At 39.1% G+C, this 26,297-nt stretch overlaps 3 protein-coding genes and 1 non-coding gene across 5 annotated transcripts; 3 read left to right on the top strand and 1 right to left on the bottom strand.

Annotated features, from left to right (window-relative positions):
• The first annotated feature begins 1,647 nt into the window (after positions 1 to 1,647).
• Positions 1,648 to 13,466, top strand: LOC117548131 (protein bicaudal D homolog 2-like). Of its 2 annotated transcripts, XM_034219167.1 has the most exons (9): positions 2,004 to 2,176; positions 5,049 to 5,116; positions 5,450 to 5,662; positions 6,541 to 6,693; positions 7,622 to 8,077; positions 8,671 to 9,663; positions 9,845 to 9,996; positions 10,463 to 10,688; positions 12,084 to 13,466. In XM_034219167.1, the coding sequence occupies exons 3-9, from the start codon at positions 5,519 to 5,521 to the stop codon at positions 12,084 to 12,086; spliced, it is 2,127 nt and encodes a 708-aa protein (XP_034075058.1). In that variant the 5' UTR covers positions 2,004 to 2,176; positions 5,049 to 5,116; positions 5,450 to 5,518; the 3' UTR covers positions 12,087 to 13,466. The 2 variants fall into 2 exon arrangements, with proteins under 2 accessions (XP_034075057.1, XP_034075058.1); XM_034219166.1 differs by lacking the exon at positions 5,049 to 5,116 and having other exon boundaries at positions 1,648 to 2,176.
• Positions 13,467 to 13,861: 395 nt separating this feature from the next.
• On the top strand, positions 13,862 to 18,259 carry card19 (caspase recruitment domain family, member 19). Its single transcript, XM_034219172.1, has 6 exons — positions 13,862 to 13,911; positions 14,375 to 14,514; positions 15,397 to 15,553; positions 15,689 to 15,751; positions 15,922 to 15,987; positions 16,157 to 18,259. The coding sequence occupies exons 1-6, from the start codon at positions 13,905 to 13,907 to the stop codon at positions 16,264 to 16,266; spliced, it is 543 nt and encodes a 180-aa protein (XP_034075063.1). The 5' UTR covers positions 13,862 to 13,904; the 3' UTR covers positions 16,267 to 18,259.
• LOC117548237 lies at positions 17,366 to 17,493 on the top strand. Its single transcript, XR_004569307.1, has one exon. It is a non-coding gene; the product is annotated as a U6atac minor spliceosomal RNA (small nuclear RNA).
• Positions 18,260 to 18,264: 5 nt separating the features above from the next.
• LOC117548135 (ninjurin-1-like) lies at positions 18,265 to 24,370 on the bottom strand. The gene is made up of 3 exons (XM_034219173.1): positions 24,119 to 24,370; positions 21,159 to 21,396; positions 18,265 to 19,241 (listed from the first exon to the last, which is right to left on the bottom strand). The coding sequence occupies exons 1-3, from the start codon at positions 24,173 to 24,175 to the stop codon at positions 19,099 to 19,101; spliced, it is 438 nt and encodes a 145-aa protein (XP_034075064.1). The 5' UTR covers positions 24,176 to 24,370; the 3' UTR covers positions 18,265 to 19,098.
• Positions 24,371 to 26,297: the final 1,927 nt, after the last annotated feature.

Genomic DNA, 26,297 nt, shown 5'->3' with positions numbered 1-26,297 from the left:
CAAAAGAATAGATTACAATTAATAAATATTGTCAAAATAAACATATGACTTTTGTTTTCTTCCACCACATTAATGTACATACATTGTCCGTATAAGTCCCCTTCCATATTCCTGAGAAAGACACATTATCATGAACTTTTGGTAGAGAGAGGACAACACAAATGGTGTAGATGGGTAAACAGAGCTGTTGCTAGAGACAGAGAGAGGTGGGGGAGACTGACAAAAAGGGAAAGAAAGCAGGAGAGAGAAAGAGAGAGAAAGAGAGACCAGCATTATATAGTAATATAATACAGAAAGATTATAGTGAGAGTATGAACTTACATTGCAACAGGTGAAAAAGCCTGAGAGCCAGAAAAAAAAACAGGTAACCTTACCATTTATATTCAGATGCAGGTAAATTCTCCAAGCAGGTGTTGCGACAACACCTATAAGACAAGTTTGTGAACCCTGTCAAACAACTCTGTTAAGTAATACGCACAGACGGGAAGGAAAGTCCCAGACAGCAGGTTTTACTTTCACATCCTTTCACAGGCTATCTTTATATGTTTGATAAGTGTGAAGGCTAACTGGCAATGGTTTAATGCAGGGGTGTCAAACTCAAGGCCCGGGGGCCAAATCCGGCCGGCGACTTCATTTCATGTGGCCCGCAAGAGCTTGCAAAGAATATAATATGTTTATTATACAGTAACATGCCACTTTACAGAAGCAGGTTGCCCATACACTACATGTCCCACAATGCATCTCGTTTTGTGACATGCGCACTGAAGAGACTTGCTTTTATTTGCCCTGGACTTCTGCTTTCAGACGTAGTTCATTACTAAGTTATTATCCTATCCGATAATTATCCAATTCAGAGGCAATAATGTAATATAATACATTATATATATATTATATATGTATATTTATATAGTTACAACTCGCCCTTTGAGTGCAACCATAATGTTAATGTGGCCCGCGATGAAATAGAGTTTGATACCCCTGGTTTATTAATGTATCTCAATTTTTAGCATTTGGCTTACATAAGTGTTGTCTGGACAATGTTTGGAAACATTACTGATGTAAACAAACATTAGACAAACATAAAAAGCTTGTATATATATTTCTATAATGTCAGTCCATGTAATAAAGCAAAATGCCAAATATTAGATATTTCCAGCCTGATTTTCTGCATTTTATATAGGCCTATGGCCTATTTTAATGTAATAATTTTGGGTTCAGGTCTTTTGATCTCAGCTCTAGGAGATTCCAATGGGCAATTTCTTGGGTGTAAATACTTCAATAAACAACTTATTTCCTAGTTTTTTTTATGTTTGCACCACCAGACACCAAAGCAAATTCCTTGTATTTGTAAATATACCTGGCAATAAACTCAATTCTGATTCTTCTGAGGCTAATCTTACAGCCAAAGCAAAAAGTAAATATAATGCAGTGGGTCTATGACATATTAATATAGTCGTAGTTACATTATAGAGACTGTAGATGGCAGTGCTGTATCGAAATCTTCAGTAAATTACCAGAACCAGTCCAGGCCCGCACAATGCATGCTGGTACTTGCAGTCAACAGGACAGCTGCAGAACGTAGATTTTGATATGTTGGAAAAACCTCAAAACTACATTTCCCTTCCCACTAATGGCGATTTGAATGTATTGAAAGGGAAGCTTTTTTCCCCCAATCGATGATCTCAACTGAAGTTTCCTCTGTCAGCTTCACATAGAGGCTGAAGAAACTCATCGAAAATGAAAAAAGTATCGTCGAGGTTGAGCTTCGTTGAAGTCCTCGGCGGGAAACGTCAACTGGAACGTAATAACATTTAGGTCCCGACAATGCGGCTCAAACAAAGCAGGCAGTGATTTGTGGTATCTGTGGTTTTCTGTGCTGCTCCTGCTCAGCCAGGGCTGGGTCCCGTTACACTGGGTGAGTCGGTGACTCACCAATATGTCTATGGAGGAGCAGGAATATCCCGAAGCGGTACTGGTGACAGAGGCCGGGCCGCAGTGGCTTCAAGTGGAGGTCGAGCGTCTCAGCCGGGAGCTCCGGGAGACGACCCATGAGAAGATCCAGGCGGCCGAGTACGGGCTGGCGGTGCTGGAGGAGAAGCAGCAGCTCAAACAGCGATTTGATGAGTTGGAGACAGAATACGAGACGGTCAAACATGAGCTGGATCAGCTGAAGGAGGTAAACCGGGGTCATAGCCACGCAGACACACTGACACTTTGAAGATTTACGGTAGATTTAACGTTAACTCATTAAATGTATCGGTATGTGAGTAAACAGCAAGCGAGCAAACGTCCTGTTGGCAGCAACCGGTACCAGAGGTTGTAGCAACAACACTCATATCGGTAATCACAATCATCATATCATATATTAGTTAATCATAGACTGGATGAAGTTCATATCAATCATGGCCTTAGTTCCTTTAAAGCTCAGCTATAACTTTAATTTATGCCTCCAAAAACTACAAAGTGCCCCAAAGAGCATACTGACAGGCTGGAAAACGATATGAAGTCTGCCAGATTATCATATTGTAACCAATATTCGTATGGTTTAATGATTTCTTCACCTCGAAGGATAAACATCACTACATTACTTTTTGGTCACTTGCCCGTACTTGCTCCTGGTATGCAGTAAGGTTGAGGCCTTCAGATCAGAGCCTGCAGCTGCAGCAGTATGTCAAATTGAGATGCCTATGTGGCCAACCTGCTGTCAGTTTATTGGGTTTAAAAGTAACAGGAAGGGTCCAGGCTGTAGCAGAAAGACACACTTTTCAGACCTGTTTTGCTGCTCAGTTTAAAGTGAAGCTTGAGAAAGATGATAGCCAACCCATGGTATTTTTGTAATGCGTATCCCAATGTCCTTTTCAATTATTTAGAATACTCTTTGGAGAGACATTTCTAACCCAAGACAACAACAGTGCTAGCATTGTTTTTTGTGGGGGATTTGTCAGTGTCTTTGGGTCGATAAGCAGTCAGAAGAGACCTTGGTTCACATGGCAAGGAGGTTTTAATCTTCACCATAACTAAATTCAGCTGCCTGAGACTTTTAATAACCCAATTTAGCATTACAACGTTATGACTTCAAGCCATGCTGTTGTCAACAAAGCCATACACATCACCTCAGCCCTTGATCTTTGAAAGGAGATGTACACTTTTAGATAACTATTTGCTGCTGTATCTGACAGTTATCAGAGCCAACAATAGGAGAATGAGGAAGAGTCAAACCTAAGGTGGGATGGTAAAAGCAGAGACATTCGGACACCTGAAAGTCAACCAAATACCACACAAACATTCGTTATTATCTATCTAATAAACCATGCTTTAAAAAAATGCAATAACACCATAAGAATAAGTGACATTGGATGACATTAAGAACTGTGGGAAGTTTTGACCCTACATCAAAGGAGAAGTTGGGGTTTTCCTGTCTGCGTACTAACGTCAGTCTTGTATAATCTTGCGGGCAGTGTCACTGTATCATAAAGCACTTGTGGTCTCCTTGTTATCGATTTGTCATTGGTGTTTTACTGGTAGCCAGAAAGCCACAAATGCATAATAATGTGATCAGGTAACGGCTGTGAACAGTAGTATTAGATAGTAGTAATAGATGGATGCCAGTCCATTACTTAGATATGAATAACTTAGCTGCATCAACAATTAGTTTTTACTATCAAATTATTTGCATTTTGTTTACTTGCCTTTATTTTGTATGTTTAACATTTTGTCTGACAGTTGTAAAAAGTGCAACAACATTTCTAATTCTCACCGTCATGTATTAAGGTTGCTTGTTTTATTCAACTAATAATCAAAGCCTAACATATAATAATGTAACATGTGCCATATTTGACAAGCATCAAATCATTTAATTGACAGAATGTTTGACTAATTGTTACAACTCTATTTCTGAATAATAAGTGACCCATCATCTAGTTAGGATGAGGAACACTGGACACATGTCGATGGAAATGCTTAGTTGTTTGCTGATGGGGATTTCCTCTCATGGCAGATACTGCAGTCCAGTCACTCGGTGAGTCATAGATGTGGTCATTGTCTTGGTATCTCATGATGCTGACTGTTACTTCTCTTTTTAGTACACAAATATAGGAGTCCATTAGCACCCACTGTGCTGGAGGCTGCAGATCCATTCACATTGTGACTGACAGTGGCCTGTCACGTGTTTGTTGACTGAAAACCTCTGCTAAAGAAAATGTGGGGTTAGAGACTGGTGGTAGGGAGAGCTGCAGCTCGGTGGTGGGTTTCTGGACTTTCTTGGACAGTAGTTGTGACGTCACCAGTTTGGCTCAGTGTCATGGCTTGTCGGCTGCATGTCCACACGCCTTTATATCAGGTGGCTGTGGGAATCTGACGTTAACCTATTCATCTTATTTCAAGGTGTGTTCTGACTGTCAGTACTGTTAGCTTAAGCCTATATGCTTTTTCTTGGTATCCTTCCATTTGTGCACTCACAGTGGTGACCTCCATTAGACCTTGATGCTATGGAAAGGCTTTTATGGGACCAGAGAGTGACTCATCTGTTTCCCCGGCATCTTGTTGCGTTCTTTGTTGTTATTTTGGCCGGAAGTGACTGAGTATGCCACAAATGCAACAGCTTTTCAGTTCAATTGACAGTATATGACCAATTTCTGCTTTATTTTGCAATATATATATCAGTCATTTTTTTAAAGAAGCTGAATTTCAGTAGGATAAAATGGCAATTGTCTAAATAACTCACTGATGGTCATGAAAGCTCATCACTCCCAGGCTGTATACCACTTGCTCCATCAGTCAAGTTGTAAAGGATAGGTATATATTAAGGAAGTTTGCAAAGATTGTAATTAGCAGATATAGTTGGAGATGATTCATAGTGTTTTATTTGAGTGCTGTAGTTTATTTGTTTGATTTGACTCGACATGTGTTTGTAACAGTGACTGTAGTGATTACTGTAATAGAAAATGCAGAGGCAAAACAGACATAAATGTCTGGGGCACAACTTTTTATCAAAATGAGATATACTCAATGTTTAACTGTAAATTCAAAATGTGGTTGTCTCAACTCAGATTTCCATGACAGACCAAACTGAAAGAGATGATTTTGGATTGGACGACAGCGTCCTCCAGCTTGTCATGTGAGCATGAGGAATCTAAATGCATATAGTTCAAATGTATCAGTGCTTGCACTAATCTCTTTTCATGCTCTGCCACTGTGTAATATGAACGTTGTGACATTAAACCAATTAGTAGCAGCAGGCTGACAGTAATTGTCAGTTAAGGCTTTCTGTAAAATAATACGCAAGTCACCGTATTAATGACTGGCATGGTATTTTCGGAATGAACAATGTTTGGGTAAGATAACTTTTATCACCGCCAGAGGTTATTTTTTGTCTCTCTTAAAACAGGCCGGCTATTATATGTTTTATTATAATATGTTTCTGATGTTTATTCTTTCCCTGTGTCCCCAGGCTTTTGGACATGCTTACTCAGCCCACAGGAAGGTGGCAGCAGATGGGGAAAGCAGGGAAGAGTCTCTGATGCTGGAGTCAGCCAGTCAGGAGGCTCTGTACCAGGAGAAGGTCCTCGAGCTGCAGAATGACCTCCGGCAGGCCAAAGGTTCCCTCACCAGCGTACAAGCTGAAAATGATCGCCTGTCATCCGTTGCCCTGGAGATAAGAGAGGTGAGAGTGAGCGGTTTTAAGTATCAAAGTATTGAAACATGAGTAATAAGGAGCAAACTTCAAATTAGAGCGTAAAGAGTATAACTAACTCTCTACCCATGAATATATGTGTTTATATGAAGTGAGCATGAATGTTTTTATTTGTAAGTATTTAAACAAACGTAATGTCTCTGTTAAGAATGAACTGTTTATGTACAGATTAAAACTGCATTTTACCAAGTCAATCTGAGTATTTCTAATATGTTAACTTGAAATTGCTCCCTAGATATTGTTGACATACAGATCCACCATTTACACGTGTGGTGTGATGTGAGCTCTTATACCACACTTTTGCGGTATGCTAACATCTAGTTTAGTTTGTCTCACAGATGTAAGAGCCAATTACTGAATCAAAGTACTAGTGTGTTTGAAATGGTACACATCTTCCCAATAATGTCACCAGTTAAAAGAGAAATATAAAGAGAGACGGTTAGTTTAAATGATTTAAGTTGAGGCCAGACAGCCACTAGTTGTCAGGGTGAGTTGTTAGAGAGTTGAAGCCGATGCTGGTAGTGGGGGAGGGTCTGCCTAGGAGCAGCAGGAAAGATGATGCAATGGTCCACTGTGGGTGACACAAAGGATGTCCTCTGCCAGGGCTCTGTAGCATGGATTGGTAAGTGAACCATGTCCTCCTTCTGTCATTACAGACGCCTGCCAAAGTCTTACCCTGTGCTATGTGAAACATGCTGACATGCTGATACTCATGTCACTTGACCAGCTAGGCAGTAGCAAGGATGTAGTGTGCACTTCATGGGTCATTTTCAATCGATAAAATGCATAGAGCATTTTGTTATTTTTTTTATTTTGTGTTTATTGTCATGCATTCTCCCTGTGTGTAGGGTTCAGAGCTGGCGGAGCTGCAGCGGGGTCAGCTGCGTGATGACCTGAGAGAGTGTGAGGTACGGGAGGCTCGTCTGCTGCAGGACTACAGCGAGCTGGAGGACGAGAACATCACTCTTCAGAAACAAGTCTCTGTGCTGAGACAGAACCAGGTGAGCTAAAGAACATGGAACCTCACTTCGTTGCACAAATTGAAGTGGGTGAAAATTATGAGAAATAGTAACATTTTTCCCGTATAAACTCCTTTTTATTAACGAGTGGTAACGTTTTTCACGTATAAACTCCTTTTTAAGAACAAAACCACACACGTAAAAATGTTCATGCACCAATAAAACCACATAGTCATTATGTCATGTAAGAAAGTGACAAGGCAAGACATGTCAACTGCTCCACCTACACTTTAGATTTTTGCTGTTCACCTTATTAGTAGTTGCAATTAAGATTTTATGAAATATTTGTATGGTCATTTTTGCACTATGTTAGGCACCTTGGCATACAAAAAACCCACCAATGAGGTAGGGCTGTACCCGAATATCCGAATATGTGGCCGTTGGCCCACTATTTGGTTTTTAATTTCGTTATTCGGATATTCTTTTTTTTTTTTAATTTAATTTATTGAAATCTCCAATATCAACGTAAGAGCTTGTGCCTCTTCGGGGGGTGCTAACACTTAACCATCAACTTTATCGTTTACTTTCTCCGTCTTTATATGTAGATATGACTTTTCTCCGTTAATCTCCGCTCCTTTTGTCCGTCACGTTGTTTCCATAGCAACAACAACTTCCTGTCAACAGCGCTAACTCTCCTTCAAAATAAAAGCATGTCCATACAAAATAGGAAGCCAAGCCAAATTACACTTAAGACATATATACAACTGCAACAAAAGTAACAAACACAACATCCTTTTCAATTTCAAAGAACATACATTGGGTTATTTACATGAACAAATAACTATAAAACAACAATACTGTAGAATAACAAAATGAATGCCTTGAATAAACCGAAATGCACGTGTTGAAGCGCGCCACAAATCAAAAAAGTAAAATGTAGTTTAATTATTATTTTTGACCGTCTGCTTAGGTGGAGTTTGAAGGTCTAAAGCATGAGATCCGGCGTCTGGAGGAGGACTCTCAGTGCCTTCACAGCCAGCTGGAGGAAGCCATGCGTCTGAGAGAAATCGCCGAACGACAGCTGACTGAGGCCTTAGAAACGATTAAAACCGAGCGTGAGCAGAAGGCCACTCTTCGAAAGGAGCTCTCCCACTACATGACCATCGGCGGCTCCTTATACAGCAGCCCTTTCAACATCTCCATCGACAACCTAAAGCTGCACGATGATCACTCCATCTTCTACGAGCCGGACAACGACGATCTGATCAGAGGCTTTGAAAATGGCTTGGCCAAGATGGCAGAGTGTGAGGAAGACAACAGAGGGAACAAGAGAGAGGCTTTCAAGCCGGCTCCCGGCCTGGTGGACGACCTGCTGACCGAGCTCAACATCTCTGAGATCCAGAAACTCAAACAACAGCTTATGCAGGTATGAAGTCGGCCTCCATAACCACAATGTATGGCCTGATATATTATCAACACATTCACTCAAAAATAAATGAATTACAAAGTATGTAATGCACAGGAGTAGTTGATTGTCCTTCCTAACTGCTCTTGGGTAACTATTTTATCTCAGCTGATGTATCTGGCCTATAGTTTACTCTTTGAAAGCCCATACAAGCAGTAAAGTGCCCAAACATTTATTTGTGTTCAAATTAATGGGTCAGTTGAATAATATATCTGTAATAAAACAATGCCTCCATTCATGACCGATATATTTTAAGAAATGTTTACGAAGGTTTGTGGATTCATATTCAATCCATTTGAACATTACATGAATAGACAAGCTAAGTAAATGCACAAAGCTCATCAGGGATTTAAGATTTTGAAGAAATGTTTTGTTGACGATGCCAAAACAGCAACAATAGTTCATACAAAATGTCAATGCGCAGGATTAATATATACATTTAACGTAGTCAGAACTGTAACTGTCCACATCAAGTGTTGCTTACATTGTAAATACATGATTGTTGATCATCTTTGGATTTATCAGTTGTACATTCTTTCTTTTTATATGTTTAGGTGGAGCGAGAGAAATCGTCCCTGATCAACTCTCTCCAGGAGAACCAGAAGCACCTGGAGCAGGCCTATGGGACTGTGTCTGAGCAAAAGGAAACGGTCAACAAGCTGACTGAGAACCTCACTGCCATGAGGAAGCTACAGGCCAGTAAGGAGCGCCATTCTGCTCTGGACAGTGAAAAAGACCGGGACAGCCACGATGACGGAGACTACTATGAGCTGGACATCAACGGGCCGGAGATCCTGCAGTGTAAATACACAGTGGCTGTGTCTGAAGCTGGGGAGCTGAGGCAGGAACTGAAGACGCTGCGGTCCAAGTACGAGGAGTGTCGAACACAGTATGAGGAGGAGCGCTCCCGGTTCGATAGCGACGTCCATGACCTCAGGTCGAAGTTGGCGTCCCTGGAGAAGATCAGCCAGGCGGATCAAGCAGATGTGACTCGTCTGGAGAAGGAGCTGCGTCTGGTCAGCACGTCGGCGGGAGAATCACTCGGCAGCCTTAACGTGGCGCAGGATGAGCTCACAACGTTCAGTGAAGAGCTGGCCAATCTCTACAACCATGTGTGTATGTGCAACAACGAGACGCCCAACCGCGTCATGCTGGACTACTACAAGGAAGGCAAGGCCATAGTGAGAAGAGGTAAAGAAGGGAAGGAGCACCAGTCTTCCATACTTCTCACCAACGGGCTGATCACTGAGTCTGAATCTGAAAGCTCCGGCAGCACCACAGTCACTTCCGCCCCAGAGCACCGGCCAGAACCCATGAACGTGTATAACCTCGTGGCCATCATCAGAGACCAGATCCTCCACCTGCAGCAGGCGGTGGACCGCACCATGGAGCTGTCCCGTCAAAGACTTGCAAACCTGGAGCGGAGCACAGTGGCAGACAAGGACAAAGAGGCTTGCATTGGAGAGATCCTCAAACTGAAGTCCCTGCTGAGCACCAAAAGGGAACAGATTGCCACTCTCAGAGCCGTGCTGAAGGCCAACAAACAGGTCAGAGGATCCCAGTGTGTCTGTATGTGTGTGGCCTAGCTGTATGCACGCTGCTGCTGCTGTGTATGTTTCCCAAAGGAAGGATGTTCATTGTTTCTCAGATAGACTTGGGCCTAAAATAACCGCAGTGCAATAAATGAATAATGAATGAATACTTATATAAGTTCTTATTCCCTTTTAGACGGCTGAGGGTGCGCTGGCCAACCTGAAGAGTAAGTATGAGAGCGAGAAGGGCATGGTGACGGAGACGATCATGAAGCTCCGCAATGAACTCAAGGCTCTGAAAGAAGATGCCGCCATGTTCTCATCTCTTCGAGCCATGTTTGCTACAAGGTATGATTACTACCTAAATGTGAACAAGCACTTATTTACATTTTAAGACTTTGCCAAGTGTTCCAGCGCGCACAACATTATTCAAACCTACTAATGTCCTGTATACTTCAAAGGAAATATGAGAAAATTACCAGATTAGAGAGGACATTTATTTAAATCATGTTAATTCTTCACTAATTTTAGCATATTTCTCCTAAAAATGAAAAAAGAAAATGTTAAATATTTCATGTTGGTGTGTATAAGACACAAGGCATTGTGGGAACAGTCTGATGTAATACTGTGTGAGTGAGCGAGCAGAAACCTCATCCTCCCATCTGGAAATTGCTGTCTCGGGAATGGAGAGCCCATGTGACTGCAGCAGTGTATAAAAGGCAAGCTGCTCCACCTGCTGGATATAATGTTCCTCTCTGGTTTCTTCCTATCCCCCTCTCTCTCTTTTCTCTACATCTCCCTCTCCTCCCCTCAGGTGTGATGAGTATGTGATCCAGCTGGATGACATGCAGAGGCAGCTGATTGCTGCTGAGGATGAGAAGAAGACTCTGAACTCTTTGTTACGTATGGCGATCCAGCAGAAACTGGCCTTAACCCAGCGCCTGGAGGACTTGGAGTTTGACCATGAGCAGGCCCGCCGCAGCAGCGCCACAGCCGGAGGAGGCAAGGGCAACACAAAGGGAGCCTCTGCCAGCAAACATGTAAGTCGTATGCTCTACTGCAGAACCAACTGTGAGCCACAGAGCACCTGCAGAGGCTCTGGGTTCTTCTGCAAGGCTTAAAGTGGCCCTTTTAAACCTCTACATCTTTATTATTATTTGTATTTTTGTATCCTTATTTTTGCAAGATTTTTCTCTCGGGCTGTGCATTCACTAATTTGTTCTCACTCTAAGCTCTCTGTTTTGGAGCAATTATAGCTCTAACACAATATATGGCATACTAGTATTATTTCTTCATCCTGTACAGTACATTTATTTATTTATTCATTCCACACATGGCAGTTATTTTAAAACAAACATGTTCACTTTACGAAACGTGTACACTCATACTGGGTTTTAAAAACAAAGGTATAGCGCATGGTGGAAAGGAGCAGGGAGAAGGACATCTTATTCGATCTGCCCCTTCTTACAAAAAAATAACAAAGGAAATAACCATTAAAAAGTCAAATGAAAGCAATATTATTTCAGTCACGGTTGCTTACAAATACTGAAACATAAAACCAGAACACAATCAACAGTCAACTTCATACTGTCTAAATATGCTTTCATGATTGTGCTCACAATGACTGGTTTAGCAGAACCATTCCTCTCTGCTACTATTCATGTCAAATAATATACAGAATATATTCATTTGGGCTCAAGGAAGGCACACATCTCCTGAGCATGAAGTATAAGTGTTATTTTCCTTGTGATATTTATATATCGTTATTTGGCTTGCGATCCACGTGAAACATGAAACTTGAATTCTAAATTGAATTCAACTGAATTAGCTTCCGGGCTACATCCAATTCCAAATGTATATGTGATCATTATAGAAATATATCATTAGTAAGTGTGCGGGTCATTTGTTTTGTGAGCGGATGATGCCACATGTAACCAACAAAATAATTATGTGAAGAAGTGCTTAGATATTCTGGCCTGAAAACGAGTTGGATGAAGAGGTTTAATAACAATGTTTACAAGGATGTTACATACAGTACATGTGTTATCTACTCGATATTTATCTTGAAGAATTCATTTATATTTAAGGTCAGTTCATATTACAACTCCTTTATTCGCTCACTGAGCCGAAAAGGCTTGTGTTCTATGACTAGTGATATACTATTCTCTATTTTCTGTATCATATTCAGGAAGTGAAGAGTTTGATTTAATTATTTGAATGATAATGACATCGAGATCATGTAAAATGTCCCTGTATTATCAGTGGCCCCTTACTGAATCCTGCATGCATTACACCCCTCATTCTTCTGCTTTCATCTAATGTTACCTTAATTATATAACTTAATTCAAGTGATTCAGTGGAAATACACATTTCAACAATCAACCAACAATCGAATTAATGTGATTTCTCTTCTGTTTCTGTGTTTCTATTTGCAGTAAATCAATCATGCCAAGTGTCCTTAAGGAGCTCCGTCAGCCTGTCTGTGACAGTCTCCAGTCACCCGGTTCCTTCACTCTCTAATCATGCTCCAAATCATGTTAATGTTAACACTCGAACATATACATCAGTCATTGCCAAGGGCCTTGTTTTAGAGTGCCAAAACCAGAGTGAACATTAAGAGGGAATGACTCGTCGCATCAGCGGTCCTCTGCAGTCTTCCAACAATATGCACCACTATTATTATTGAACCATAGAAAGCATCAGCGCAGGCCTTTGCTGATCTCTCATTGCCAATGTTACCATGACTGTGCACTTTTTCGCTTTCCCTACCCATAGCTGATTCCTCTATCTTTCTAAAAATCATACTAATTATTTGAAATATTATACATTCATTTTTTTTTACCAGATGTGCATGTTCATCTACCAGGTGATATTTTTAAGTGGTTCAACATGTTTTTTATCCTTATTTATTTCATAGCAACACATTGAGAGATAATGTGGTAACTGCTTTTAAACCAGAATCTAACAAGAGGGACAAAAACACTTTTCTGCCTTAGTTGTTTTCCTTTTGGCCTTAAATGTATGGGTGCGTTTCTGACAACCCATATAAACACTTTCTAGGTTTCAAGATAATTGATAACCTTTGTTCCTGTTTATCTGATAAAAAGAAATATGAAATATATTATTTTCACTAAAGACGATCCTGCAAATATGGAACTTCAGTTTCAGGGTATTACTACATGTTGTGTGCTTGTCCTTTGTAGACATGGCAAAGCTGTTACAAATTCAGTATGCTTGTTACGACTTATTTAAACATTTCTAAGTTAAGGTCAGATGTTGAAAGTATTCATTAACTTTATTCATGAAGGAGAGTTTTAATGTTATTGTTTTAATACACCTTTGTTTAAAACGTCTAAGTCCTTATATATAAACAAGCCTGCAATGCCATTTTGTGTCTGTTTCTATGACTGCAATTTGCAAACATGGCAAGAAAAAAACAACAAAATGTTTGTGCTATGTTAAACACATTGTTGCTCACATACTTGGTCCTAATTGTTTTTTTTCATATGATTTTACTATATCTACAATTGTATTTATTTGACACTGTTCAGACAACAGGGTGCCATTATCCTCTTTCTTTCATAAGGGAGTCAAGAGTAAAAGTGGCTGGTCAGAATATTGATCATTGAAGACTGAACATGGGGTAAAACACTAGTAAAATGTTTGACTGTGGGTTACTGCTAACAGTTAAGGATGGTGAACAAATAAATTAACTTTAAAAGTGTCATTTTGGTTCATTATCATGCAAGCATAATGTTACTCATCCAATTGTCATTTTTAATAAAGCTTCATTCTTTCACTGTTGAGACATTATCCTATATTGCTTGTTAAGAGTCAATTATTATGCCTCCAAGAGTTGAGAAAAAGCTTCACTATTACCATGTATATGCCTTTCTATGCCTATCTGATCACTAAGAAATGAATTCATTTATTCATGCACTTTCTAGTCTCATACGACACAAAGTTGGATCTAATTTGAACGTGACATTTACCCTTTTAAATGTACAACGAAACAGTTTAATAATGTGTTTAGCCATAGTTTGGAGATAATTGTCTCGTTTTATTGTAAATACATCTCAGCATTTGTATAAAGTAATGCATTTATTTCGTTAATCTGGGAATTGCCATATCTATTTCCATTTCCGGTCAAAAGGAAAGTGTTTTTGTTTCCTTTTTTGAAGACGTTTACGTAAACCACTCCCTGCCTGCGCGGTGACGTCAGGGGGCGTTCCAAACAAAGGACAGGGGATTCCACAATGGGAGGTTTGTGTCTTTCCTTACGAGAAATTAGTTACCCTTATCTTTACAAAGGTTACTATTTGCATTCTGTTTTGGTTTAATCTCTTCCCATTTGGTCCAAAAACACGAACATTATAACAGCGCTAACGACCTCAAAGGTTGCCTGTCTTCGCCAATGACAATGTAGCGTTTCAGTCAAGTCCTGTTTCTAAAAAGTTTCTTAACGACACATTTGCACTTAGTAACACGCTTAAATGTTCGATTTGCAAATGTTTAGATAGATTACCAACCATATATGTATTCTCACACTCCGTTACGATTAGAGACTTGAGATCATGTCAAACTTATTTTCTGTATTCAGACCTATGCTACCGCAAACGTACTTCTCTTTCCAATGAACCAGCTATCCTGTTGTCAGACAGCGTTTTGAATGTATCGCTGATGTGCTGAGTTATTGTTTTAAACGTCTCTCTTTTAACGCGGACAGACAGTTTCCATGAACAGCTGTTGGCGGACAGCGCCTTCCTCAGAGCTGACCGCAGACTGGACACAGAGCTGCTGGACAAAATCATCCTGCAGCTCAACAGGATCTACCCGCAGATCCTGTCAGACAAGGAGGCCACCAAAGTAAGTTCTCATCACAAAGTTCCTCACTGTCTGGGTCACAAGCAGGCAGAGGTGGAAGAGATGAAGTCAAAGATGTAGCACAGTGTATAGTTCGTTTTAAGATGTACTGCAAAGGGAAGCATCCCTGTCGATGTTATACTTTATTTGACTATTATTACTGCTGGTATTTACTGTGCTGGAATCTAGTCTATCATTTTCTGTGACTATTTCATGAGATGTCAATTGTCTACTGTGAATCACATTGGACTGCAATTATTGTATGAACGGTGCTAAACAGTTAAAGACTATTATAATGCATTATATTCAATAAACTTGTAGCAGGTTCTTATGCAGAATGTTATATACCGATATGATTGGTAACTATGGTTGTGGGATACATCTCAATGAGTTAGAAATTCATTATTTCCCTTTGACGTTGAGTAAAACGATCATGTAAACTAATCAATAATATACTGCAGGAAGGTGCAAATGGCTTAAAAGTATATATTTCAACAAGTATATTACATTACATTACATTGTATTTAGCTGACGCTTTTATCCAAAGAGACTTACAGTAAGTACATTCGACCATATTAATTGTACTCGCTTATATTTTTAAGTGAATGTACTTTATTATGTGACATTACATACAACAACAAACACTGTATTTAGAATATGTTGTTGTCAAGCACCTGATAGTCTTGGTACATATAGGTACATGAGTATTCTTTCTTTGAACAGAACGCTTCTGATTATGTCCTGCAATTAGCAGTTTATGACAACATGAAAACATATTGAAATCAAAAAATCCTGGACCTTCCTGTCTGGCATGGGCAAGACGTGTTAGCAAGCATTTCCATATACCATATATAATGATATCCTGTAATAACTGTTGTTATCCAGTTCAGAAACTTGGATGTGTCCACAAGTGTCCGAGTGGGTGAGCTTCTGACCCACCTGCAGGGGAAAGGAGATGAAGCCTGCAGGGAGTTCTACAGAGCTCTTCACCTGCATGTGGAGGAGGTTTACTACAGCTTGCCTACCAGGCTGCGCCTCAGAGGTTAGTCCCCCAAAACAGCGCCTTTATATTATGTGAGCTATTTATTCATTATTTGGATATTACAGAATAGGCTTAAGGTATGTAGTTGTTTGTTTGAGTATATGTTACATTGTATTCTTATCCGTCCTGCTCCAGATTCCTTAGATCCACTCACAATGCCACGTGTCCAACAACAGAGACATGTTCTAAATGACAGAGGTAAGATGCTAGTTATTTATTATTTAATGATGGGCAGCAAATGATCAATGTATATGATAGTCATTGTGATTGAAACAAAATATGCCATTAGTGGGACGAGTAGTCATTTAATGCTGAGAAGTACACAGATAATTCATTATATTTCTTACGTTATGCTAACCTCTTTCCAGGTCCGGCCTTCTTTCTGGGCTGTTTCAGCGTTGCAGTGGGAATGGCTTTACTTTACTACTACAGTGGTAAGTAACTTTGCAGTTTTTCAACATAACCTGACTTTGCAATGTTAATAATCAGATATTGTCAGTATTATTGGGTATTTATTACCAATTTAAGAACGCATGCTTTGAACATACTACTTCACTTAATGGTGTTCATTCAGTGATACAAGATGGTGTCTTTATTCTGTAGAGACAAAAGTGACGGGAGGTAGCCGGGTCCTCGGGATGGCTTCTCTGGGTTTGAAACGAAAAGCTCAGGAAGTTCTCATATGGTACACTGAAGAAGGCCTCATGAAGTAAGGGAGGAGGGGGGCGACTCCTTCACACCAGGTGCTTCAGCAGTTCCGCTCCTATGAATTGTACCAAAGCATAGCACACTATATATTTTCAGGATTTGATACTCATTTTGTACACACTTGTATGAAGTATTCTGGTTGTGGTCTAAAATGAGGAATATGGGGTATGTTTAGAGCTACATTTGGCCCTTTGCTCTGTTTTCCTCACATGTTGTTACCTATTTAAGTTGGCAAATGGGACTGAATACACTCATGGCATGAACACAGGGAAATCAAAAACAAGCTCATTAAGTTGTTCTCACTACCTTTTAATGTGGAACAAAATAACTTTTACAAACCAAATAAACAAGAAAAACATAGTATAGTGACAAAATTAGACATTTTGAAAAAATAAATATTTACAATAGGAAGTATGTTATTGACTATAAATGGTCAATTTTCAGCAAATGCTAAATATAGCCTTGGTGTATTTCGCAGTCCTATAATAACTATCCTTAAATGCAGAAATGACAATTTGGTACTGAGACTATCCTAAAACTTTTTTTTTTGTGATGAAGAATAAGGCAACTGATGTCAAGCATACAATTTAAAAGTTCTCCCCAAATGTAGTCAGAAACCAACCCCATGATGCTCAGCATTGGTGGAACAATACTGCCCTCTTGTGGCTAAAAGTGAACTACATCACCAGCAGTGCACACATATGTTGGCTTGTCTTGGTTTCATAATAGCTTCCCGAAAATCTGCTGCTCACATTTAGACAGAAAACGGGATAAGGCGTTTTAACAGCAAGATATTATATTGAGCCGTGTCCGTATAATAACACTTTTAGACGAGTTTTGCAACCACGTGATTCCCTCCGCCAATGAAACACGCTACCAGCGCAGTGCATTATGGGAAGAGCTACCCAAAACATAAATAATGTCTAATGAAGAGTCGTACTAATACAAATTAAACACTAATTTAACTTTTTACGAATGAAATATTCACCATGTGTGTCTAATATATGTGTTTTTTTTTAGTATCCAATTCGGAAGTTACACCGTAATGAAAAGTAGGTTCCATATTTCTGGGTATATATAGAGCGGACTTGCGTGTTAATTGTTGTGTTGTATGAAAGGAGAGAAGGTTAGCACTCCCCTCGACAAGGATGGAATTGGCCCTAGTGGCCATCAACACATATACGGTTAAGGCACTGCCACTTACTTCGTGGCATCTATAACCAGATTTTTTGATTAGTATAAATTCGACTTAATCCAACAAGTATTTACTATCTCTTAATTTTCTTTTCCCCGTTCAACGTTTAGACCATTTACTCTAAGAAAGGAAGCATGCCTTAACATGTTCCTGTGTCTTTGTTTCCGCTGGGTCGGGCAGGATGTGAACTCTTATTATGTTCCTCTTTGCCTTCAGCATTTAGCCTCTGCTGAATACACGAAGGGTTACTGAAACTCCTGTGTTTTCTATCTCATAGAAGGAGCTAATAAACTCAGTTTCTGAGCGTTAAAGTGCATTCAAATTTGTATATAATTCACAGCTATAGATATTGTATTTTGTAGAGTAGAGTGGATATTATATTAATCTCATTGTGCCTTTTGGTTGACTATATGTCAATAATTTAATAAATTGTATTAATTTACTCTACACAGATAGAATTAGTTGGTATTTATCAGGCTGTTTGTAAACCATGACATAGAGAACATACTAGTAACTATCATAATGGTGCTGTGGTCTCTTTATTAATTGTCTCTTGCTGGGGTAAACTTCAGGGTATCAAAAGCCAATACCAGACTTTGTTGTTATTGTACGAATTAATTTTGTAATATTATTCTAAAAGGAAATATTGATAACTGATTTTGGATGTCCATTGCCTGGCGGTTTGTTACATTTTGTGTAATGTGTCACGTACAAAGGCCTTAAATTGGAAGTGCCATCGTTTGAACTGAGACTTTGGTCTTTTATAAAAATGCATGATAAGAATAAACGGGACAAAAAACACATCTTATAATTTCTGAAGTTTTATTTATAAAATGTATTTCAAAATAAGTTACATAAGTTGTATAAGTAATACAAGATCATGTGAAGCTTTGGAAATATTTGGTCATTTAAAAAAGTGATTTAAAAAAAGCCTAAAAGTAACCACGTCAACTATATACTGCAATAGTTTAACGTTTTTAACTAATATATACAGGTTCAAACAAAACACACAAGGCTTTCGACAGCACACAGAACAGAGCATGTAAGGTCCACTTCATTTGATTGGTTGAGGTTTATGAAAGTGTAAACTGTTTAAAATGTTCCCCCAATGTAATAAAGCTTTTATCATGTAATGCCTCATGAGCAGCATGGTCCATGATTTACTATTAAGGATGTCTTTTGGGTTATGCTATTGTGATGATGTTCTTTGTTTCCTAAGGCTGCAGGCATACATTGTGGTTTAGACTGACAGATACTGACACATTTCAAAATAAGGGATGCAAGTCTTTTTTGGTTCCTGATTAGTTTCCTCTTTTTTTTACATAGGTAAAGGCAGTCATTTATCATCATCGGTAACCTGAGCATGATGAGGTAACAAACTGATTGATGGCCACATGAAATAAAAACAGACCGAAAACTTGTCCAAAGTCAGAGGAAGGGAACTCTAGCACGCACGCACGCACGCACGCACGCACGCACACACACACCAATTACCAGAGTCTCATGCCTAGGACGTCAACAAAAATGGAAGTGCAATGCCACTTAGTTTGGGGAATAAATATTCTGCATATTTGTGTAAATAATGTGGAGGTCCTTCTTTACTAAGTTGATCAGCAGGCATGTAGAGTCCTGTAAAGGGTGATCAAGAACTCGGGTTGGGCCGCTGTACACCAAAGGCTGTAATGAAGACGTTGACCACGACTATGATAAAGACGAAGGCTGTGGTGGTATTCTCCAAGATGTTCAGCTTGAAGTGCATGCGTGTATCATTCAGGTTCCACTTAACTGTAAAAAGAAAAAAGGAAATACATTAGTTTTGCCTAGTCCGTAGGAGTAGGCCTGCCATCCCCTCAAGAAACTATCACAGAGTTTCCTGTTGTATTGGTAATCATTTCTGAGCTCCATGGTATAGATGAACAACATCTGACAGCACAGCCCTCAAGTGAATAATTCGCTTCTTCCTCCATTAGGACATTACATGCTTCGCTGGGTTGAGAATGTTTTTTTCTTTAGAAAGAGAAGGTCTGTTTTGTTTTTTTAACGACCGTCTCAGATTTGGCAAATCTCCAAGACATGACTTATTTTCCAAAAGTTAAGAGAGCTCTTTAAAACTGGAAACAGCTGACAGCAGAGGCGCTTCTTCCTGTTGTGACTCCCTAAACTCAGCCAACAGTATTCTGTTAGGATAAGATAAGGAGCCAAAGGAAGAGTGAGTACACTGATATGTATGTGCTCCCAGGGTTATGGGTTATATGCAGGGGTGCACATAACTGGTACGCAGATAAGCATGCGCGGCAACAATCTGAAATGCGTACCGTCACTCACTTGTGTCACAAGGCGCATTTGCGTACCGACGTCTTATGAAGCTTTTCCAGAAGGCGGTTAGATCACCGGACGACATAGTCGGTCTCCGTGTGCACAGACAGGGCTGCTGTTAACGTCGGTCTGTACAACGGAATTGTGCCAAAACTACGCCTACCGGCTGCGGAGGGAGAGTCCCCCCTGTCTTATTATACATCCATGGTCACTACCCGATCTGCAGCTCTGCCCAATCTGCAGTGCGCATGTGCGAGATGGTCCGTCATATTGGAAACCCAAGTAGGACCCTTGACACGGTGGCTTTTGGCAAATCATAAAAAGACAACGCGAGAGATGAGTTATTATTATTACGTGACTTCACTATTATTTAACAACTCTTTTTATTGGGTTCTTTTATTTGGGGTTAAGTAGGCTACATTGTCAGAATAAGTGAGAAATTAATTTAACTTCTGTTAGACAGCTATATGCCATACATGTTTGCATACATTCACAGTAAATATGTATTCAGTATGGTAGCTGTCTAACAGAAGTTACATTTCTCACTTATTGTGATAATGTACTTAACCCCAAATATGGCGGATCATCTCGCACATGCGCACTGCAGATCGGGTAGTGACACCCCCCTTCACTGGAGAAGGGGAAATATTGACGTTCGCGATACAGAGGGCTTCATCAAATAACTCTGAGTGAAGTATGAAGTTGGAGTACCAAACACTGACTCCAGATACTCATCTCAGTACCTCACTGAGAAAGTTATGTGCACCCCTGGTTATATGCCCAGAGAAGCCTAAATATTATTGTGCTTCTTTTTGTGTGGTTAAAAATCTTCGTTGGTAGACCTGTAAAAACAGCATGAGACATTTGATATCCAATTTAGTACAAATGGTTTCAGTTGTAGAGAATGATTAGCCAACAAATCCTATCAATGAACAGCAGTTGTTAGTTGTGTTCCCATGTGACAGTGTAGTTACAAATGCACACACATTGTAACAAGTACACGTTTTTTGACCCGGCCTTTGCCTGTAACAGTGGACTCAAAAAGTCCCATTTGTGACTTAAATGGGTGTGCATGTGTAACTTCAGTATCACATAGCATGGGAGATTTGATTATTGAGTTTCACAGAGTTATCTGCCTTGAATCTGTAAACGGATTTTCGCAAAAGCAGTTCCTTTTGTTACATAACAATTGTTATAATCAAGTCGACACACCTAGCTAATCTGGACAAAGTAAACATGATCTCACATTTACTTTACACGTTGTTGCAGTAGAAGACACGTTATTGTGAGTAGCAGAGGACCAACACAATATATTTTATATATTTCAATGATCTCTTTAAATATATAAAAGCCTGGAAAATAAGAAATTGGAGACTCTCAAATCACCTATGAAGATGAGCAGAACTCCCACTATGATTTGTAGGATGAGAGAGATGCTAATGAGAGTGATAAGGGGTGCATAGAAGGTGAAGCCGGGTCCTTGCTCCATCACAGCCTTCAGCTGTGAGGCGTTGGCCATCAGTAGAGCTACATCCAGCATGCTCTCTGCCGCACTCTTCTTATTGGCATAATGGTTCATGTTCAGAGGCCCCTGTTGCCTCCTCCCCTGGCCTCGCAGCGCAACCTAAAGGCAAACATAAACCATGACATCAGTATGACATCAGTATTGACGGTTAGAAATGTGGTAATTCCATTCCTCTATTAATGTCTCAATTATGGTAGATTTCATGAACATAAAATATGTTGTCATCAGGTGTTAGTTATTTACTTTGTGATGTAGCGTCTGAGGTATTTTTATTAAGTGCAACCTCACCCCCCGGTCTAAGCCAAACTCCACCCTCTGCAAAAATACAAACAATTCTACTAAGTGGGAAAGAGGCCGAAAAAGGGGAAATGGATTAGAAAGGCTAAATGACAGATAAGTTCAAACAGGTCCACTCAGCCGAGCAAGGTTGCATATTTGTACATTTGGTAAGAAATGTCAATATTAACCGCAGCATTGGTGAGTTTAATCACAGTGGAGTCATATCATTTCCCTTACAGCTTAAACATGTGTATGTGTGCACACACTCTTTAAACTTAAGAGATGTGGTCTAACTCACGACACTTCTAAATGAACCCACTCTGTTAGTGTACTGATGTAATAGAAATAAACACATTGAGTATCTTCACTTTTACCACTGTAACTCTAACACTGGAAACAGCCTGCTTTCTTCTCCTGAAATTGTGTAAACAAGGTTTTTAAATGAATGGGACAAAATAACAACGCACTGCTGCAAGCATGATGAGTTTTATTTAAATATGTGTGGACAAATGATGTCACCTTCTCAGGAAATACAGTGCTGGAAATGCAGGGGTTCTTTTTCAGCCTAAATCTTCCATTTAGAAATAATTGTTATTATGTTATGTTATATGTTATTAATAACTCAACCATGACAATACATTTGATCGCAACTGATCATCATGACGGCAAAACTATAACCCAGATTTGTGCAATTCCAGTATTTTATTTTCTATGAAAAAAAATGGTGGAAGTGAAAGTGTATAGTGGCTAAATTGAAACAGGAACAACCATGACCCTCTGAGCAGGTCACAAAACTCACAATAATGACCTCGATCCGGTTTCACTAAATACATCACATGTAAAACCACATATGGTTCCATGAATCATTTCCCCTACTTTTTGTAGAACAGTAAAGAAATGGGTTACGTTTGTCTCTTTGGTGAAATGAGACCGTAGTAAATGGTTAATTGAAAACAAAACTATCACATCACAGGAAGCCAGGGTATGTGGTCATGAGTTTAGGTTAGTTCCCAGGGTTTCATCTCGTAGTTCAGAGATTGCAAAAATGTCCCCCTTGTGTAAAGGTTGACAACGCCACACACTGAGGCTCAGCTTAGCGTTCTTGTTTCTTCAGAAAACTACCAAGCCACAGAGGAAAAAGATGCTCTTGTGGTAAACCAGCAGTGTCAATAGCTGTCCCGAGGGCTGCTCGATTATGGCAAAAATCATAATCTCGATTATTTGGGTCAATAATTGATATTGCGGTTATTAAAAATGATTATCCATTTACTTTGAAAACATAAATGTATTGGAGAATTTTTTTTTTGAACAGTATGTTTTTAACAGTTGATTACCCTGAACTTTAAGTATAATTCAACTGAAAAACCAATTAAAAAAAATGTAATTTGAAAAATAAATAAATAATAATAATACAAAAATAATCTTTTTATTTCAATTACGCTGTTTTCGTAATCGTTGCGAGCCATAATCGTAATTGCGATTAAAATACGATTAATTGAGCAGCCCTAGCTGTCCCCCATTAAATGTAATTGTACTGTTACAGCTTCATTTTCACTTTGTGTCCTCTGACTGTCCTAGCTTCCTATAAATACGGTGCTTTCTTTAAACGTTGGTTATAATGTGTTCTTTATGTGGTGTGGTTTTTGTTAATAACTTTGGATGGTTCAATATACCAATAATCATATTTTAAAGGTTTTTCCTAAGTATTGTGTGTCAGAATCTGAATTTATAAAGTATCTAATATATAACTCAGTAAAATATAAGTAGGCTATAGTAAAAAGTACAAAATGTGCTTCCAAATGTACAACAACTACAGTAGTATAGAGTAGTATATAATACAAATACTCGAAAGGATGATGAAAAATGACAGTAGCTCAAATGTGTACTTAAGTACAGTACTACAGAATAAATGTACTTATTTACTTTCCACCACTACACAGTACCATATAAAGGGGAGCCAGTGTAGACCCTCGGACAGGCTAATAAAACACACATATTTATTGTTTAAGAGAGCAGATGTAAGTTTGCTTTTACATTACTGAATGTGACCAGGACAAGCACAGTTTAAAGCTATTTAGCGTTAGGTCCGATCAGATCATATCCCTGGTACACCTGGAGGTGGATTCCTTTACAGAGCAATGCTTGTTGGATTTGACTTACAGCCACATGGTCTGCTGTGTCATCATTAAGTGTAAACTGAGCCCTGAGGATGAGAACAGGGCAACAAAGGCAAACTCAGCTCACAACACAAACACATGTTATCTGTTGAATAGAAACTAATGCTAATCTGCTAACCGGTCACATTGGCTTAATGACCTCAAACCCGCAAACACGGAATGACACTTTAACAATGGTTAAAAAAAACAAACACCGTTAGGATGCGTGGAAAACAACAGTAGACAATATATATCCGCTGTACCCGATCAATATATCTTAATTGTGACTGTTTTTGAGGGGATTTTACCCCGCCTGAGCTGCCCTGGATGTTAGGGGACGCTTTACATTACGCTGTCTTTTGTCACGAACACCGGTATTAACTTACCTCCGCCTCTCCATTTCGGTCGGCATCACCGTTCATTTCATAGCTGTCCGTAGCCATCTTCTTAATAACTTTATCCAGAATAGCTTGTTTTATACTGAGTGTTCAAGGGTTCAAGGGAGACGGTGGTCCAGCCGGCGGGTACAGACTGTATAAAGGCTAGCGTGACGACAAGAGGGAAAAACTCCAGGCTACCGCCCCTCCTATACGGGGGAGCCCGTCCTCAGGCTGTTAGTGTAAACACGGCAGGTTGCTCACTGGAATTTATGGGGGTATTTCCCACAGTTGAAGTGAAACCATAATTTCTTCAGAAAAGCAGCGTTTAGGACTGTAACGTTATTTAGCCCTGTCCCATGGTGGACAGACTGTGAAGGCAAGATGACGTTGTATTGCCACCCTGTGTATTAATGTGGTATTGCATGCTCAACTCTTTGGATGTCCTGGCGATGCAATGAACCAAAGGGTGCTGTATTTTGTCCTAATTTAAACCAATTCAAACTTGTTCAAGGAAAACATGAATTTGATATACTGAAAAACTAGATTTGGTTTCAGAGCTTTCTAAAACACCTTCTACATAAGTGACACCATATGCTAATTAAAGCTTTTGATTTTCTTTGGTGATGGATTTTACAAGTTATAAATACATAAATACATTATTGAAACTTGTTAATTGGCAAATTAACCGATTCCAGTAGGGACCCTGGGGTTTCTTTTTTATTCCCCTCCTTCCCTTTTTCTGTGCATATTATACTTATAAAATAACATTTTCAAGTTGAACACAACAAAAGATAATACAAAAGAACAGAAATTGCCATCTTTGCCTAATTTTCCATCTAGACTTGAGTGCCACCTACATGTATGCGTTTTAGTGTAAAAAGTTAATTCATTAATTAATTACAACTTTGGGAAAAATGTAAAATCATTATTATTGAATTCAACTTGAAGTACTTCTTACTTGAAAACTATGAGGTATTTATAGGGATTAAGCAATCATACCATATACATTCATTCTGTTTTAACCTTGCAGGGGTGCATGGTAATGTTATTATATTGATCCTATACTCAATTATTTTTGTCTTTTCCCCCACAAGTCAGATCCTGTAAGTGTGTATCTATTTTAAGAAGAGTTGGCAAAGTAAGATGAGCAACATAGTGAGAGTCTTAACTGAAAGTCTTATCCAATGAAACACATGCAGTCATGTGTGTCTTCAGGAAACAAGACAATGAATGGGATGGCCATACACTTTTGTTTGCCACATTCAAGGCTTCACATTGTAAACCGCCCCCCAAACATTGACCGCACCCACCAACTGGTTCCTATTATTTCCTCTGTTTCCCTGGTGACCAGGGCAGGTTTGACTGAATGATTGACCCCATAAAATGTAAAAATGTTCCTTTTAAGTAGATTGTTGTAAAGAATAATATAATTTAGACCTTAAGTGAATATTTTGACCTATCCATTCATGTTCTTAGTATATTGTTTCCCTTTAAATGTTCTAACTCTTTGGTATGAAAAAAACGAAATAGTAATCCTATACAAGCATGACAATATGACCTCTGTGTAAGTCAGAATGTTAAAAACAACTTTGTTTAATTTAATGTATTTATATATATTTAATCAAGGCCTGCATTTGAAAAGTTGATACAAAGCTTCACAATATGGATACACATTTTAAGTTTAAAATCTCCCTCACTTTATCACCCCTTTCCAAATATTTTTCAAAGATTAGAAAATAATATTATTTTGTTAATTACTTATTGTCATTTTGAAAGGCCAATGGAAAAAGTATTTTTACATTCGTTGTCATTAATGCTTTAACATGTTGTTTTATTGGCAGACACTCAGGTTAGTTTGGGTCTTGTTGTTTGTATTTAATGTTTAAATTGTTTACATTGGTTAATCTTCATGTAACTATAGCATCTCAACACAGTGCAAATGCCAATGCACAAAACTACCCCAAATCAATTGTTGACATTAAAACATAATATAGCTGAGACCCAGCTTGTCATATAGCTGGTAATAATATTATCATATATTTTGCCAGAGAAATACAGTTGGTGAAAAGTGTGCCAACTAACCCTGGTCTCACCTAGGCTGCAGTATACTAGGCTAATATAATAGCATGACATAGCCTACTGTATACACTTATAATATACAACAAGTATATCAAAAGCAATTTTA

Source organism: Gymnodraco acuticeps, unplaced genomic scaffold, assembly GCF_902827175.1.
Source record: "Gymnodraco acuticeps unplaced genomic scaffold, fGymAcu1.1, whole genome shotgun sequence".
Classification (NCBI taxonomy): Eukaryota; Metazoa; Chordata; class Actinopteri; order Perciformes; family Bathydraconidae; genus Gymnodraco; species Gymnodraco acuticeps.
The sequence above is the reverse complement of the archived record's forward strand: the minus strand, read 5'-3'. Positions and strand labels throughout refer to the sequence as shown.

What these genes read in the sequence shown, in the direction of transcription:
- LOC117548131 (XM_034219166.1), top strand. Translation starts at nt 1,937, where the DNA reads ATGTCTATGGAGGAGCAGGAATATCCCGAAGCGGTACTGGTGACAGAG. An exon ending in AGCTGGATCAGCTGAAGGAG is followed by an intron (nt 2,177 to 5,449) that starts GTAAACCGGGGT and finishes CTGTGTCCCCAG; the next exon opens with GCTTTTGGACATGCTTACTC. An exon ending in TGCTGAAGGCCAACAAACAG is followed by an intron (nt 9,664 to 9,844) that starts GTCAGAGGATCC and finishes ATTCCCTTTTAG; the next exon opens with ACGGCTGAGGGTGCGCTGGC.
- card19 (XM_034219172.1), top strand. An exon ending in CAGACAAGGAGGCCACCAAA is followed by an intron (nt 14,515 to 15,396) that starts GTAAGTTCTCAT and finishes GTTGTTATCCAG; the next exon opens with TTCAGAAACTTGGATGTGTC. An exon ending in TTTACTTTACTACTACAGTG is followed by an intron (nt 15,988 to 16,156) that starts GTAAGTAACTTT and finishes TTTATTCTGTAG; the next exon opens with AGACAAAAGTGACGGGAGGT.
- LOC117548135 (XM_034219173.1), bottom strand. Translation starts at nt 24,175, where the DNA reads ATGGCTACGGACAGCTATGAAATGAACGGTGATGCCGACCGAAATGGA. An exon ending in ACCGAAATGGAGAGGCGGAG is followed by an intron (nt 21,397 to 24,118) that starts GTAAGTTAATAC and finishes GTTTGCCTTTAG; the next exon opens with GTTGCGCTGCGAGGCCAGGG. An exon ending in AGTTCTGCTCATCTTCATAG is followed by an intron (nt 19,242 to 21,158) that starts GTGATTTGAGAG and finishes TTCTTTTTACAG; the next exon opens with TTAAGTGGAACCTGAATGAT.